At 34.0% G+C, this 17772-nt stretch overlaps 1 protein-coding gene and 1 long non-coding RNA gene across 2 annotated transcripts; both read left to right on the top strand.

Moving 5' to 3' along the window:
- Window positions 1-328: 328 nt before the first annotated feature.
- On the top strand, window positions 329-6199 carry LOC130590324 (uncharacterized). The gene is made up of 3 exons (XR_008967909.1): window positions 329-725; window positions 5355-5598; window positions 6066-6199. It is a non-coding gene; the product is annotated as an uncharacterized LOC130590324 (long non-coding RNA).
- Window positions 6200-6216: 17 nt separating this feature from the next.
- LOC104906312 (uncharacterized) lies at window positions 6217-10779 on the top strand. Its single transcript, XM_057392455.1, has 3 exons — window positions 6217-6315; window positions 7342-8634; window positions 10010-10779. Exons 2-3 carry the CDS (start codon window positions 8471-8473, stop codon window positions 10254-10256), a joined length of 411 nt encoding a protein of 136 aa, XP_057248438.1. The 5' UTR covers window positions 6217-6315; window positions 7342-8470; the 3' UTR covers window positions 10257-10779.
- Window positions 10780-17772: the final 6993 nt, after the last annotated feature.

Below are 17772 nucleotides of genomic sequence, written 5' to 3'. Positions count from 1 at the left end.
GTCAATAAATAAAAAAAAGGAAAAATTGACAGAAATAATCCTAACTATGACCGGTCCGCTCAAAATAATCCGAACTTTGGGTTACTCTAGAATAATCCAAACTATTTAGGGTACCTTCCCAAAATAATCCAAACTTTTATTTTTCTTGCCTTCAATGATCCCTTTTGGGTCTACTATATATAGGATAATTAAAAGTTTGGATTATTTTGAGAACGTACTCCTCATAGTTTAGATTATTCTAGAATAACCCATAGTTGGGATTATTTTGAGAGAAACGGTGATAGTTTGGATTATTCTTGTCAATTTTTCCTAAAAAAAACGAGCTTTTATTTTTCTCTCGGGTTTAATTCTCCCGAAACCCCAAACCCTCAGGCCTCAGTTTCTCTTTCCTCTCGTTCTGTTTCTCCTATCTCCTCCTCTTGCCTTTGCTGCTGCTCCGCTACTAGCCCTGCCTTGGCCGGCGCTTCCCAGCTCGCCGGAGATTCGTCGTCTCCCACCGCAAGCTAGCGGTGTTGCTCCCTGCCTTTTTCTCTCTCCTCTGCTGTGTTGCATGCTGCTGCTGTTGCTCTGTGGCGGCGTTGCTGGTGCTGCCACCGTGCATGGGTACTCTGTATTTCTATCTCCCCTTGTTTGTGATTGTGTGTTGTTGTTGGTGTCGTTGTTGCTTCGTGGAGCCCAGAATCTCCGATTGTGGTGGCGAATCGCTCGAGTTTGCCCGTCGTGAGGTGCCACGCTCACCCTTCTTTTCTCTTTGTTTTCATTCTTGAACTTTGGTTTGGTTGAGATGTTTAATGTTAATATATGGCTTTTGAATTATAAATTGTTATTTGCTAAGTAAATTGATGAATAAGTCTTGATTATACTCTTAGTTCTTCTCTTGAGTTATGTTTTCTTGGTGAAACTCTGGATTTTTGTGTGCTATGTAGTGATAAGGGATGGTTGATAATCTAAATTATAGGAAGTACTCCCTCCGTTTCCTAAAGATCTTCCCACTAACTGTTCCTACAGATACCAAGGAAAATCAAGTTGTGTGGGGCATGGTGTGAGTAAAGTAGGAGAGAGAAAGGGGTTAAGATAAATAAACAAATAAAAAGGGGTTAAAGTAGGAGAGAGAAAGGGAGTAAAATTGAATTAATAATGTAATAGTGGACCATATGATAGACATGAGAGGGTAAATAGGGAAATTTGTTTTGCCAAATAAGGAATAAAGCAAAAGTGGGAAGATCTTTTGGAAACACCCTTAAACGGAAAGTGGGAAGATCTTTAGGAAACGGAGGGAGTATGTAATCAAGTTAAATTTCAGATATTATGTAGAATCAATTTCAAGGTTTTGATTCAGTATTGTGTGTTCTAAGGGTATAATGTCATTCTGTGAGGAGTAAGAATTTGGACATGGATTATGGTTAATTTTATTAGTTGTTGGGTTAATTATTAAAACTAATAGATGCTTGTAGTATTGTGCTTTATTAAGTTACATTTTTAAAATTTAAGATAGAAATGGCTATCTAAATTTACAGAAGTCTTGATCGAGTCTTATTGTACTAAGTTTCTAATTCTTGGAGAAGTTTGATTTAGCTATAGGGGTGTAAGTTCGGTTTTTGGTTTGGTTTAAGGTCAAAACCAAACCAAACCGAAATAAATTCGGTTTTGAAATTTCCAAACCAAATCCAAATCGAAATTCGACTCAATCCAAACCAAACCAAACCAAAATATGAAACCAAAAACCAAACCAAACCAAACCAAACCGGATTTTTTTTATCTTTCAAAATCCAAAGCAAAACAAACCAATTTTTTTTCATATTCCAAAATCCAAACCAAACCGAAATGAAATTAAATCAAACCAAGATAAAAACCAAACCGAATTTAAACCAAATTTTTGATAATTTGTATTTCAAGTGACAATATTTTTGTATTTTCGTAATTAATATTAAAAAAAAAACACAAAAAAATAATAGACAAAATTCGTATGTTAAGTGACAATAATTCGGTTTTTTTGGTTTTTTCGGTTTTCCAAAACCAAAACCAATCCAAACCGAAAAACCGAAAAAATAATTTTTTTGAATCCAAACCAAATCGAATTTCAAAAAAAACCAAACCAAATTACTAATTCGGTTTGGTTTGGTTTGGTTTTCGGTTTTTAACCAAATAACTTACACCCCTATTTAGCTAGGTAGTGTTGAACAAATCAGTTGGTTAATAAATCATGGGCTAAATTAAAGTTTGTATTATTATGATAATTTGAATCGTAATCTGATTTCATAACACTTAATCAACACTATATTGACCTTTAGATTTAAATTAAAAACTAAAGCATAAAACTTTAAAAAAATGCATGCATCAGATGCATAAATAATTACTAGTATGTAAAAAAAATTGGTTTGCTTATTTTACTTTTTCTTTTAGGTAGGTTTCAATTATCAAAGGTATATAAGCAAATGTGATTAAAAAATCATAATATATAATAAGATAGTTTGTCTAAGAATGAGATTATGACACTTGTTATTTTTAGCTTAATATACCTCTTTATATATAATATCTCTGGTGCTCATATCATTCGATTGTAAAATAGTATTCTTATCTACTCTACTAATATTTTTAGTTGTTAATCTATATCTATGCTACATGTCCACTCCTAGAAACCACACCATTAACGACGGGGAATCTCTTTGTAAACCTGTTATAAAAGATCTTTCCCCGTCATAAAAGGGGAGTAAATCTGTCGCAAAAGGCATTCGTGACGGGAAAAATTCTCGTCGCTAAATCAAAATTATTTGCGAAGGGCCAAAATTCTTGTCGCACGATAAAGACCTATGACAGGCAAACCCCCGTTGGAAATTACCATTTTCATAACTATGAAAGGAACCAATTAGCAACTCCTCTTTATGAAAGAAAAACCATTAGCATTATATTGCAACTACATATATCATGGAATTTCTAAATCTTATGCCTGTAAATGGCGGACCTATTCGGATTATGTATTATCATCGGGATACTAGCTTTTGAAGAGTGGGTATGCTGACGTGTTTATCAAGAAAACGAACTCCTCTATCGATAACAAATCACTGCATGACATTTTTTCTGCTTTTGCAGCCATACTTTCGTGCAAGGTAGCTGTTGATAATAATGGTCAATCTACAGGATAGGATTTGTTCAGTTTGAGCAAGAGGAAGTTGCACAAAAGGCAATTAATAGTTTGAATGACATGTTGTTGAATGATAAACAATTGTATGTAGGATGTTTTGTTCGGCGTCAAGAAAGAATTGGGACTAATGGATCACCTAAATTTACTAATGTTTATGTGAAAAATTTGTCTGAAAATCATACTGATGAGGATCTTGATAAAAAATTTAGCCCTTTTGGTTCCATCACCAGTGTTGTTGTAATGAACGATACAAGTGAGAAGTCCAGATGTTTCGATTTTGTAAACTTGAGAGTGCTGATTGTGCTAAGAAGTTGAATGTAATAGTTCATGATAACAATGTTTGATAGGTAGGGAGGGCTTAAAGCAAATCAGAAAGGAAAGTAGAATTTGAAAGCTAAACTAAAAAAAGAAAAAAAGGAAAGGAAAGATTACCTTAGCTTACTAATGATTGAAAGTGTCCAAAAAGGCTTGAAGTTTTCCCTCGAATCTTGTTTCAACTCCATTCAAGCGGATAGAAAGTGTTCCGTTTTGTGTTTCTATATCATCTAGTCGCCCTAACTGTGATCCCTCGTATATTTATAAATTTTATAAATTTATTTTAATGTATATTTATTTATATTTAAATATATTTTAGTATTCAAATGATTTATTTATTCAAAGGTCGAGTATTTAAAAGTCAAAGAAATTATTTTAATGATTTAGAAAAGCTAAAATAAACAAGAAAGCAATAGAAATACTTGAAACTTTTATGAGGAAACTTCTTGAAAGTCTCAAGAAGGAAAAACCTCGCTCTTTGTTTAATTGCAACACCTCAATTACAACCTATACTCAGTAAACTAGTCTCAATTCCTCTTCGAACTTGAATTCCCAAAATATAATCCTCTTTGATCACAGTTCTTCTCTTTACTTTCTTAACAACAACACTTAGCTCTAATTTTAGGAACTCACTCAATTTGCTTTTAGGAGAACAATTTGAGAACTTTTGAGAAAATACTTAAAAGATTTTCACAAACTTTTTATGTGAGGTTGGCCACACCTTCAACTAATGGTGTGGCCAACTAATATAAAAGCCCAAATCGCCTAGTGATATAACAGAGCAGAGCCCAGCGCAAGAAATGAGAAATTTGAGCCCATTTCTCTCTCTCTTTTTGTTCTCTTCCAGTTGAGCCCATTTCTCTCTGTTTTCTTCTTCTTTTTTTTCTGGCAGTTCATTAACCTCCATTTCTAAACCAAAATTGGACTTTGCAAACAATCATCATCAAGGGTTTGTTTTCATTTTCTTTCTTAGTAATATCGAATTATTTCGGAATTATGGCTAGAGTAAAGACTACATCTCGTCGTCGTCGGTATATGGTGGTCGCAGTGATGGTGGTCGCAGCGTTTGTGGTCCTAGTATGGTGGTCGTGTTCAAAAGTAATTTTTTTGAATTGTTTTTTTTTTCATTGTTTTCATTGCGGAATTATGGTTATTTTGTTGATTAGATTGTTTTTTCTTTTTTTCTATTTTTTAAGTTTTTGAGTTTCAATTTATAGTTGTTGTTGGTGGACTTGCAGTTTTAGTTGATTGACTTTTGGTTTTGAGTTAAATTGATGATATTATTTTTGTTTTGGCTAATTTATTTGTAACCTTTGTTTGATTTGTTAGTAACCCTAGGTTTGAAGTCTTGTAACCGTTTTTTTTTTGTGTCTCTTATGTTGTTATGTGATTAGTAACTCTAGGTTTAGTTTTAATTGATCAGTAACATAAATACCAGTAAGAAAGAGCTGCTAATGTAAAGATCACTATGATCATCTCACACACACATTTTCAATTGTGGTAAAAATCATGTTATTTGATTGATTAGAAACTAGTTGAAAGGTTGGGTCAAACCGTGAAAATAGTGTGCGGACATGATTCACTGGCACTTTAACAAACTAGGTCCTAGTTGATTTTATTATTGCATGTGAAATGAATAGTTGATTCAATTCTTATTCGTCATAGTTGTCCAGTTGTTGATGTTCAAATCAGATACTATGCTGATTCGTGAGTCGTCGCAGAGTTCTGGTTTTCTATCTTATTATTTCTTGTGTTTCCAAGTTTGTTTTTGTTGTTGATGGTCACTTTTATTATTTACTTAAACTAGTTAGAATGTTTAATCTCTTTATTAATCGTGAAGGTAATACAGGAGATGAGTCTGTTGGCAAAGATATTCCTAACCATGAAGGTAATACAGGAGATGAGTCTGTTGGGAAAGATGTTCCTAATCGTGAAGGTAATACAGGAGATGAGTCTGTTAGTGATTATATGGCTGATTTTGTAATAAGGCGTCCAACTAGGAGTAAGAAGAATACTCTTGCAGGAAGGGATAAAGGTCCATTGAGGACATGTAACAGTCAATCTATTAGTGAAGCTGAAGAGGAGTACAATCCTCATAAAAGACGTCGGGATTCTGAAAGTACTCTTTCGAAGCCAGCTGGGTATGTTTTTTTTTAGTTCACCGTGTTTTATTATAAATTACTTTTCTGTTAAAGGGGTTACTATTCTTACATGTTGTAGTTACTTTACTGATTTATGAGAGTTAGTTTTTTTATGTGTTGTTAGAGTCTTCTTGAAGAGGGGTTTAAAGTCTTTTACACTATTGTAGTTACTTTACTGATTTATGAGAGTTATGGTTTTTTTTGTGTTGTTAGAGTCTTCTTGAAAAGGGGTTTAAAGTCTTTTACGCTGTTAAGACTTTAAAGATTGCAAATAAAAACTGACCTATATCACAAATGAATGCAATGCCTTTTTACGTTATTAAATTTTGGTGGTTACTTCATTGAATGTAGAGTGTTATTTATTTTCAAATGCTAATATAAGTGTTAGTTTTGTTTTTCTGATATGAATGTTTAGGAAGTGTTATTGTTTTGTTAGTTATTCTAACTAAAATGTTTATTGATTTTAGGAAAAAGGAGACTAATCGTGAAGGTAATACAAGAGATGAGTTTGTTGGGAAAGATGTTCCTATGATCCTTGAGGAGGATATAGCTGATCTTGTAATAAGGCGTCCAACTAGGAGTAAGAAAAATACTCTCGCAGGAAGGACAAAGGTCCATTAAGGACATGTAACAGTCAATCTATTGGTGAAGCTGAAGAGGAGTACAATCCTATAAAAGATGTCGGGTTTCTAAAAGTACTCCTTCGAAGCCAGCTGGGTATGTGTTTTTCCCCTATTCACTGTTGTTTATTATAAATTAATTTTATGCTAAAGGGGTTACTATTCTTACATGCTGTAGTTACTTTACTGATTTATGAGAGTTATGATTTTTTTGTGTTGTTAGAGTCTTGTTAAAGAGGGTTTTAAAGTGAAGCACATCATAACGGTCCTAATAATATCTCTTTAGATTTAGGTTTCCGTATACCCTTTGGCTTGGGAAGGTGGCTTACTACTATGAGTCTCCTACATAAGTATAAAGTAATCCCTTTGTATAAACTCTAAAGTAAGCCATCAATTAATATAAAGTAACTCTTGTATAACTGTAAAGTAACCAATGCATGTGTGTAAAGTAAGTCATCACACAAAGCCTAAAGTAAAATCTCTAGATAGATATCAAGTAACTACATTATAAATCTAAATGTAACCCCTAACACAAGATATAAAATAGGTAACCTTTTATATAAAATGTAAAGTAACCCCATCAAAACTATAGTGTAACCCCTACATAAGTGTAAAGTAAGTCCTTGTACATATTCGAAACTAAGCCTTTGATTTATATAAATTTACCCCATCATAAGTGTAAAGGTAACCCCTTGCACCAAATATATAAAGTAACTCCTAGTAAATAACAATAATAACCCTTGCGTAGGTGCAAAGTAAAACCCCTTCCTAAGTGTAAAGTAACCCCTTCCTAAGTGTAATAAATCAAGTCTTACATGCTGTAATTACTTTACTGATTTATGAGAGTTATGGTTTATTTGTGTTGTTAGAGTCTTCTTGAAGAGGGGTTTAAAGTCTTTTACGCTGTTAAGACTTTGAAGATTGCAAATAAAAACTGACTATATCACAAATGAATGCAATGCCTTTCTACTTTATTAAATTTTGGTGGTTACTTCATTGGATGTAGATTGTTATTTATTTTCAAATGCTAATATAAGTGTTAGTTTTATTTTTCTGATATGTATGTTTAGGAAGTGTTATTGTTTTTGTTAGTTATTCTAACTAAAATGTTTATTGATTTTAGGAAAAAGGAGACTAATCGTGAAGGTAATATAGAAGATGAGTTTGTTGGGAAAGATGTTCCTAAGATCCTTGAGGAGGAAGCTGAAGAGGAGTCCAATCCTCATAAAAGATGTCGGGTTTTTAAAAGTACTCCTTCGAAGCCAGCTGGGTATGTGTTTTTTTCCTGTTCACTATTGTTTATTATAAATTACTTTTTTGTTAAAGGGGTTACTATTCTTACATGTTGTAGTTACTTTACTGATTTATGAGAGTTATGATTTTTTTGTGTTGTTAGAGTCTTCTTGAATAGGGTTTTAAAGTGAAGCACATCATAACGGTCCTAATAATATCTCTTTAGATTTAGGTTTATGTATACCTTTTGGCTTGGGAAGTTGGCTTACTACTATGAGTCCCCTACATAAGTATAAAGTAATCCTTTGTATAAACTCTATAGTAAGCCATCAATTAATATAACGTAACTCTTGTATAACTGTAAAGTAATCAATGCATGAGTGTAAAGTAAGTCCTTACACAAAGTCTAAAGTAATCTCTAGATAAATATCAAGTAACCACATTATAATTCTAAATGTAACCCCTAGCACAAGATATGAAATAGGTAACCTTTTATATAAAATGTAAAGTAACTTCATCAAAATTATAGTGTGACCCCTACATAAGTGTAAAGTAAGTCCTTGTACAAATTCAAAACTAAGCCTTTGATTTATATAAAGTTACCCCATCATAAATGTAAAGGTAACCCCTTGCACCAAATATATAAAGTAACTCCTAGTAAATAACAATAATAACCCTTGCATAAGTGCAAAGTAACCCCTTCCTAAGTGTAATAAATCAAGCTTTACATGCTATAATTACTTTACTGATTTATGAGAGTTATGGTTTATTTGTGTTGTTAGAGTCTTCTTTAAGAGGGGTTTAAAGTCTTTTACGCTGTTAAGACTTTGAAGATTGCAAATAAAAACTGACTATATCACAAATGAATGCAATGCCTTTCTACTTTATTAAATTTTGGTGGTTACTTCAATGAATATAGACTGTTATTTATTTTCAAATGCTAATATAAGTGTTAGTTTTATTTTTCTGATATGTATGTTTAGGACGTGTTATTGTTTTTGTTAGTTATTCTAACTAAAATGTTTATTGATTTTAGGAAAAAGGAGACTAATCGTGAAGGTAATATAGAAGATGAGTTTGTTGGGAAAAATGTTCCTACGATCCTTGAGAAGGAAGCTGAAGAGGAGTACAATCCTCATAAAAGATGTCAGGTTTCTAAAAGTACTCCTTCGAAGCCAGCTGGGTATGTGTTTTTTTCCTGTTCACTATTGTTTATTATAAATTACTTTTCTGTTAAAGGGGTTACTATTCTTACATGCTGTAGTTACTTTACTGATTTATGAGAGATGATTTTTTTGTGTTGTTAGAGTCTTCTTGAAGAGGGTTTTAAAGTGAAGCACATCATAACGGTCCTAATAATATCTCTTTAGATTTAGGTTTATGTATACCTTTTGGCTTGGGAAGTTGGCTCACTACTATGAGTCCCCTACATAAGTATAAAGTAATCCTTTGTATAAACTCTAAAGTAAGCCATCAATTAATATAAAGTAACTCATGTATAACTGTAAAGTAACCAATGCATGAGTGTAAAGTAAGTCCTTACACAAAGCCTAAAGTAATCTCTAGATAAATATCAAGTAACCACATTATAATTCTAAATGTAACCCCTAGCACAAGATATGAAATAGGTAACCTTTTATATAAAATGTAAAGTAACCCCATCAAAACTATAGTGTAACCCCTACATAAGTGTAAAGTAAGCCTTGTACAAATTCGAAACTAAGCCTTTGATTTTATAAAGTTACCCCATCATAAGTGTAAATGTAACCCCTTGCATCAAATATATAAAGTAACTCCTAGCAAATAACAATAATAACCCTTGCATAAGTGCAAAGTAACCCCTTCCTAAGTGTAAAGTAACCTCTTCCTAAGTGTAAAAGTAACTCCTTGCACAAAATATAATTTCATTTAAGAACTGAATTATCTTAATGAGTGTGTAGACATTGAAAATACCTACTAGGCGCCACATGTGACTGGATTTGGCATAATTATAGGGCTGCATAGGAATATGATTTACTCTTGCCACAAATGGGATAATGAAAGGAACTTAGTAGGGAGTTGTCATTACATCTTTAAGAAAGATCCATAAACCTTGTTGGATTCTACAAAGCGAGCAACCAGTAGTGCTCAATCATACTAATAAAGAGGAAACAATTAGAAAACCTCTAGAATTTGCAATATCAAAGTTGTCAATTTTCTAAAGTATAAAACTCTGCTCATCTCATGAGTTAAGATAAACATACCAAGAGAAAAACCAGAGAAAGAAAGAGAGAGAGAGAGAGAGAAAACAAAATAATGGGTAAAGGAGGAAAATCTCATGGAGGTGATGAAGCAGAGCAGAACATGGCTGCTTGGTTGACAGGAATTATAAAAATGAATGCAATTTATAGAAATGCCCTTCTGATTTTATTGAATTTTGGTGGTTACTCTATTGAATGTTGACTGTTATTTATTTTCAAATGCTAATATAGGTGTTAGTTTTGTGTTTCTGATATGTATGTTTAGGAAGTGTTGTTGTTCTTGTTAGTTATTCTAACTAAAATGTTTATTGATTTTAGGAAAAAGGAGACTATTGTAAGATGTCGGCCGGCAACGCTTATTGATCTTTTCAAGAAACTTTCGACTGGACAAAAGGAGGTCGTATGCAGTATTGGTTTTGGTAGTTTGTTTAAACTGAAGCTAGAGGAATTTCCTAGGGATATGATACGTGTGTTGTGCCGTAATTTCTGCCCGAAGGATAAGGTTTTGATGATAGGTAATCATCGAGTTCAGTTGAAACCTGCCGATGTTGCTGGTGTCTTTTGAATTTCGATGGGGAAATTTAAAATTCTAATATCTAAAAGAGATGATGATATAATATTGAAGAGTTTTTGAGAGATGATGATATAAAATTGAAGAGTTTTTGGGTGGAAAACTATGCTCATTCATCTGGGATTGTTACGCCAGCATCAATGAGGATGCTAATGGAAATGGATGATGATTTTCTTAGTGGAAATGATGATTTTAAGCGGTGTTTTGTAATGTTTGAAATTGTTACATTGCTAGCACCTTCATTAAACACTCAGGCAGATTTTAAAATCGTGCGTGCATTGATTGATGTTGGTAGAATTAAGGAGTATGATTGGTGTTCATATGTGTTGGATGACTTAGCAACACGTATGCAGAAGTATGAAGACGGCAAGAGGTATATTGGTGGTTGTGTACTGTTGCTTCAGATTTGTTATGTACAAAGATTGAAATTTCAAGATCTTCTTTCTCCTAAATCTTTACCTTTGATTCAACACTGGACTATGAAGGAGAGAATTACCCTCGAAGCGGGTAAATATGGTATTGGGTTGTTGGAAGATGGTTATCCTATAACCCTTAACATCTTCCAACAACCCAATACCATATTTACCCGCTTCGAGGGTAATTCTCTCCTTCATAGTCCAGTGTTGAATCAAAGGTAAAGATTTAGGAGAAAGAAGATCTTGAAATTTCAATCTTTGTACATAACAAATCTGAAGCAACAGTACACAACCACCAATATACCTCTTGCCGTCTTCATACTTCTGCATACGTGTTGCTAAGTCATCCAACACATATGAACACCAATCATACTCCTTAATTCTACCAACATCAATTAATACACGCACGATTTTAAAATCTGCCTGAGTGTTTAATGAAGGTGCTAGAAATGTAACAATTGCAAACATTACAAAATACCGCTTAAAATCATCATTTTCACTAAGAAAATCATCATCCATTTCCATTAGCATCCTCATTGATGCTAGCGTAACAATCCCAGATGAATGAGCATAGTTTTCAACCAAAAACTCTTCAATTTTGTATCATCATCTATTTTAGATATTGGAATTTTAAATTTCCCCATTGGAATTCCAAAGACATAAGCATCATCAACAGGTTTCAACTGAACTCGATGATTACCTATCATCAAAACCTTATCCTTCGGGCAGAAATTACGGCACAACACACGTATCGATCATATCTCGAGGAAATTCCTCTAACTTCAGTTCAAACAAACTACCAAAACCAATACTGCGTACGGCCTCCTTTTGTTCAGTCGAAAGTTTCTTGAAAAGATTAATAAGCGTTGCCGCCCGACATCTCACAATAGTCTCCTTTTTCCTAAAATCAATAAACATTTTAGTTAGAATAACTAACAAGAACAACAACACTTCCTAAACATACATATCAGAAACACAAAACTAACACCTATATTAGCATTTGAAAATAAATAACAGTCTACATTCAATAGAGTAACCACCAAAATTCAATAAAATTAGAAGGGCATTTCTATAAATTGCATTCATTTTTATAATTCCTGTCAACCAAGCAGCCATGTTCTGCTCTGCTTCATCGCCTCCATGAGATTTTCCTCCTTTACCCATTATTTTGTTTTCTCTCTCTCTCTCTCTTTCTCTGGTTTTTCTCTTGGTATGTTTATCTTAACTCATGAGATGAGCAGAGTTTTATACTTTAGAAAATTGACAACTTTGATATTGCAAATTCTAGAGATTTTTTTACTTGTTTCCTCTTAAGCTAATAGTATGATGAGGCACTAATGGTTGCTCGCTTTGTAGAATCCAACAAGGTTTATGGATCTTTCTTAAAAATGTAATGGCAACTCCCTACTAAGTCCCTTTCATTATCCCATTTGTGGCAAGTGTAAATCATATTCCTATGTAGCCCCGTAATTGTGTCAAATCCAGTCACATGTGGCGCCTAGTAGGTATTTCCAATGTCTATACAGTCATTAAGATAATTCAGTTCTTAAATGAAATTATATTTTGTGCAAGGAGTTACTTTTACACTTAGGAAGGGGTTACTTTACACTTAGGAAGGGGTTACTTTACACTTAGGAAGGGGTTACTTTGCACTTATGCAAGGGTTATTATTGTTATTTGCAAGGAGTTACTTTATATATTTAATGCAAGGGGTTACATTTACACGATGGGGTAACTTTATATAAATCAAAGGTTTAGTTTCGAATTTGTACAAGGGCTTACTTACACTTATGTAGGGGTTACATTATAGTTTTGATGGGGTTACTTTACATTTTATATAAAAGGTTACCTATTTCATATCTTGTGCTAGGGGTTACATTTAGATTTATAATGTGGTTACTTGATATTTATCTAGAGATTACTTTAGGCTTTGTGTAAGGACTTACTTTACACTCATGCATTGGTTACTTTACAGTTATAGGAGTTACTTTATATTAATTGATGGCTTACTTTAGAGTTTATACAAGGGATTACTTTATACTTATGTAGGGGACTCATAGTAGTAAGCCAACTTCCCAAGCCAAAGGGTATACAGAAACCTAAATCTAAAGAGATATTATTATGACCGTTATGATGTGCTTCACTTTAAAACCCTCTTCAAGAAGACTCTAACAACAACAAAAATCATAAATCTCATAAATCAGTAAAGTAACTACAGCATGTAAGAATAGTAACCCCTTTAACAGAAAAGTAATTTATAATAAACAATAGTGAACAGGAAAAAAACACATACCCAGCTAGCTTCGAAAGAGTACTTTTAGAAACCCGGCATCTTTTATGAGGATTGTACTCCTCTTCAGCTTCCTCCTCAAGGATCGTAGGAACATCTTTCCCAACAAACTCATCTTCTATATTACCTTCACAATTAGTCTCTTTTTTTCTAAAATCAATAAACATTTTAGTTAAAATAACTAACAAAAACAATAACATTTCCTAAACATACATATCAGAAAAACAAAACTAACACTTATATTAGCATTTGAAAATAAATAACAATCTACATTCAATGAAGTAACCACCAAAATTTAATAAAGTAGAAAGGCATTGCATTCATTTGTGATATAGGTCAGTTTTTATTTGCAATCTTTAAAGTCTTAACAGGGTAAAAGACTTTAAACCCCTCTTCAAGAAGACTCTAACAACACAAAAAACCATAACTCTCATAAATCAGTAAAGTAACTACAGCATGTAAGGCTTTATTTATCACACTTAGAAAGGGATTACTTTACACTTCGGAAGGGGTTACTTTGCACTTATGCAAGGGTTATTATTGTTATTTACTAGGAGTTACTTTATATATTTGGTGCAAGGGGTTACCTTTACATTTATGATGGGGTAACTTTATATAAATCAAAGGCTTAGTTTCGAATTTGTACAAGGACTTACTTTACACTTATGTAGCGGTTACACTATAGTTTTGATGGGGTTACTTTACATTTTATATAAAAGGTTACCTATTTCATATCTTGTGTTAGGGGTTACATTTAGATTTATAATGTGGTTACTTGATATCTATCTAGAGATTACTTTAGGCTTTGTGTAATGACTTACTTTACACTCATGCTTGGTTACTTTCACTAGTGGAATAAATGCTATTTGCTGTGGTGATATTGCTGCGGTTTTACCAATACGCAGCAATATAACACGCAAAAAGAAAAAAGAAAAAATAGAAAATAACAATATTGATGCGGTTCCCGTCCAAAACCGCAGCAATATTGTTCAACGGATACATTTAGAAAAAAATGTGGGGCCTGGAGACAGCTAATATTGTTGCGGTTTTGGGCGGGAAACTGCAGCAATATAATAAAAAAATATTTTTAAAATATATTGCTGCGGTTTCCCGCCGAAAACCGCAGCAATATTGTCTGCTCCACTCACTTACCAAAAAAAAAAAGCACTCGGGTTTCCTTTAAATCTCTCATCCTCCCTTTTTTCCCAGCCATTTTCTCTCAAACCCTCAGTCTCACACTTATCCCTCCTCTACTCGCCATTTTCTCTCTCCTCTCAAACCCTCACACTCTCACACTCATCCCCTCCTCTCCTCGCCGTTTTCTCTCTCCTCTCAACCTCTCACACTAATCCCTCCTCTCCTCGCCATTCTCTCTCCTCTCAACCTCTCAACCGCTCACACTCATTACTCCTCTCATCTTCCAGTGTCTTCATCGCCAACCCCTCGAGATTTGTTCGTCGGCCGTTCGTCGTTCTTTGCAGCCGTCAGCAACGTTTCTTCGTCGTCGTTCGTCGTTTTTTGCAGCCGTCGGCAACGTTTCTTTGTCGCCGTTTGTCGTTCTTTGCAGGCGTGCTCCTCGCCACTCATCCTCAAGAGTTTTTCTTCATCGGCTTTTAGATTTGTTTTTCGTTTTTTTACTGTTTCTTCATTGGCTTTTAGATCTGTTTTTCATTTTTTTCGTTTCTTTTTTTTTCGTTCATCAGTTTATTTTCTATTTTTATTTTCGGTTCTGATTTTTTTCGTTCATAAGCCTTGTTTATATTTTTGTTTTTCTTTTAGTTACTGTTTTTTTTCGTTCATCAGCATTGTTTTTTCGTTTTTATTTTTGTTTCTGGTTTTTTCGTTCTTCGTCTATTTTATTTTTTCGTTTTTTTATTATTTCAGATCTGTTTTATCATTTTTCTTTTATCGTTCTTTTCTTCATTTCGCAGATCTGTTTTTTTTTCGTTTTTCAATTGTTCTGATTTGTTTAATTTTTTCGTTTTTTATTATTTAAAATCTTTTTTTTTCGTTTTTCTTTTCTCTTTCTTTTAGATCTTTTTTATTTCGTTTTTTTGGTTTTTTTTTGGGTTGGCCTCTCATGGTGCTGTTTTTTTTTTCTTTTAGGAAGTTGATGAAGGTTGGAATGACTGAAACGCAGATAAAAACGAGGAAAACTTACATTATTTAGTTCTAATTTTGTTAGTTTATATTAAGTTTGTCTAATGTAATGTTAAGCTTGTCTCTTTATTTTTTTTTTTTTGTTAATGTATTAGAATTAATGTTAAGTTTTTCTGATATAATATTAAGCTTGTCTCTGTATTTTTTTTGTTAATGGGTTAGAATTAATGTTAAGCTTTTCTAATAAAATATTATGATTGTCTCCATTTTGTTTGTAATGTTAAGTTTCTCTTTCTTTTTTTATGTTTTGTAGTTTAGATTCTGTTGAAAATTTATGATTTTTTGCAATTTTTTTGATTTATGTTATCTTTCGATTTTGACTGAAAACCGCAGCAATATACATATTATTTATTATAAAATAGGGCATATTGCTGTGGTTTGTCCTACAAACCGCAACAATATATCGAATTTTGCTTATATAAAATAAATATATTGCTGCGGTTTTTGCTAGAAACCGCAACAATATGTTCAAATATTGCTGCGGTTTAGAACCGCAGCAATATAATTATTACCTATTGCTGCCCCCTTAATTGCTGCGCGCCCAAAACCGCAGCAATAGGCCATTTTTTGACGGCAGCAATAAGCATTTATTCTACTAGTGTTTACAGTTATATAGGAGTTACTTTATATTAATTGATGGCTTACTTTAGTGTTTATACAAAGGGATTACTTTATACTTATGTAGGAGACTCATTTTTTTTTTTTTTTTTTTTTGATAAGGAAAAGAAACTTAGGAAGACCACTCAATCCGGCGGCCACCCTAAAACATCCTTTTTTTTTTTTTGGAAAGATCAAAATCATAAAGAGGGAACAAATACTGAAGACCAGACGAATTATGACCCCTGCTGGCCAAAAGATCAGCAACTTTGTTTGCTTCCCTAACACAATGCTGAACCTGAAAGGATACAAACAAATTCAAATTAGTCCTAATATCGAGCACAATATTATTGATTTCCCAAGGGACTTTCCAAGTTTGTCTAACAGCGTTAATAACAGCTAAATTATCCCCTTCAATGATCAGGTTAGAAATATTAAGGGATAACGCTGCAGAAATGCCCTCCTTCAAAGCCCAAGCCTCAGCTTGAATAACCGAAGCACTAAAGCCAAGAGCCTTAGACCCAACAAGGATAGCTTCACCAGCATCATTTCTAATAACAAACCCTAGAGAAGTAGAGTTGGAAGCAAGTTTGGAACCATCAAAATTTAACTTAAAAAAATTCTGAGGAGGGAGAGCCCAGAGAGAATCAGGTCCCGTCCTTACCCGTCTCCTCTCCTGAGAAAAAGGGGAAGGAGAGGGGACCGAAGCAAGAGCCTTGGACCAATCCGAGACAAATTTGGCAATGATGGAGCTGGCTTTACGAGACGAGACCACCTCAGAATTAAAGATAACCTTATTCCTGAAAAACCAGACAAACCACCAAACAAAGGAGAATTTAGTCACCTCATTTTTACAGGATAACGACAGACAAGCCTCAAGGGCAGACCTAAAGGAAGCTAAATCAATGGAAGCTAAACACAGGGGAGGAGAAGGCCAGCCAAACGAAGCTTTAAGGTGGGAAAAAATATCTAAGGTGAAAGGGCACGCAAAACACAAGTGGCCTATAGATTCGCTCGCATTAGAGCAAAAGACACACTGTTGAGGAACAAAGACATGGCTTTTCTCGAGACGAGCTTTAGACGGGAGACCGTCATTACAAGCCTTCCATAGGAAATTTTGAATTTTTGGGGGAATAGAAAGCTTCCAAATCCAATTATATTCAACCTCTTCCAACTCGGGGTTAACCAACCCTTGAGCCAAAAGAGCACCACTCTTGACTGAGTATTCGCCATCTGCAGTAAGGCCCCAAACCAACACATCGGGTTGCGGGGAAGAAGGCAAATACATAGAAGTTATATGGGAAACGATATGAGGGGGAACCAACGATAACAGAAGTTGAGAGTTCCAGAGGCCAGCAGGGGTTAAGCAATCCTTAACAAGAAAATTAGCAGATTCAGGAGTAGGAGTAATAACAGAATCCAGAGGGTACTGGAAAGCCCAGTTATCGGACCAAAATCTTACACTAGGACCATCCCCAATTTGCCATCTTAGACCTTTCTTGAAAAGGTCTCGTAATCTGAGAAGATTGCGCCATTGCCAAGAGGCAGACTTGGAAACTTTTATTGTGAAGAGAGAGCGATCTTTGATGTAGCGCTTACGAACAAGCTTAACCCACATAGTATTATCGTTTTTTATAATTCGCCATAAAAGTTTCATTTGGAGAGCTTGATTATTAACCTCCGCTTTTCGAAAACCCAAGCCTCCAGCAACCTTAGGTTTACAAATTTTATCCCAGCCAATAAGATTGGGGGATTTAGCATTAGGATCCTTATTCCAGAAAAAGTTGCGATAAATTTTATCTAATCTAGAAAGGATAGAATTCGGGAGGAGGAAGCTTTGCATTTGATAACTAGCCTTCGCAGCAAGATTTGATTTTATTAGAACGGACCGTCCCGCTTGGGAAAGAGCATTAGCTTTCCATTTCGGGAGTTGGTTAACCGATTTACTAACAACCGAACTAAAAGTTTCTTTTGTGACTTTAGAATGTATAATAGGGCAACCCAAATATTCTCCTAAATCCAAGGTTTCTGACATTTGTAGAATGGA

This window comes from Beta vulgaris, chromosome 2 (genome assembly GCF_026745355.1).
Source record: "Beta vulgaris subsp. vulgaris cultivar EL10 chromosome 2, EL10.2, whole genome shotgun sequence".
Classification (NCBI taxonomy): domain Eukaryota; kingdom Viridiplantae; phylum Streptophyta; class Magnoliopsida; order Caryophyllales; family Amaranthaceae; genus Beta; species Beta vulgaris.
This window is presented reverse-complemented; position numbering and strand designations above follow the sequence as displayed.

Bases quoted from the DNA above. Each gene is read 5' to 3' on its own strand.
- LOC104906312 (XM_057392455.1), top strand. From the start codon at position 8,471: ATGTTTATTGATTTTAGGAAAAAGGAGACTAATCGTGAAGGTAATATA. The intron at 8,635-10,009 runs GTATGTGTTTTT...TATTGATTTTAG, and splicing joins ACTCCTTCGAAGCCAGCTGG to GAAAAAGGAGACTATTGTAA.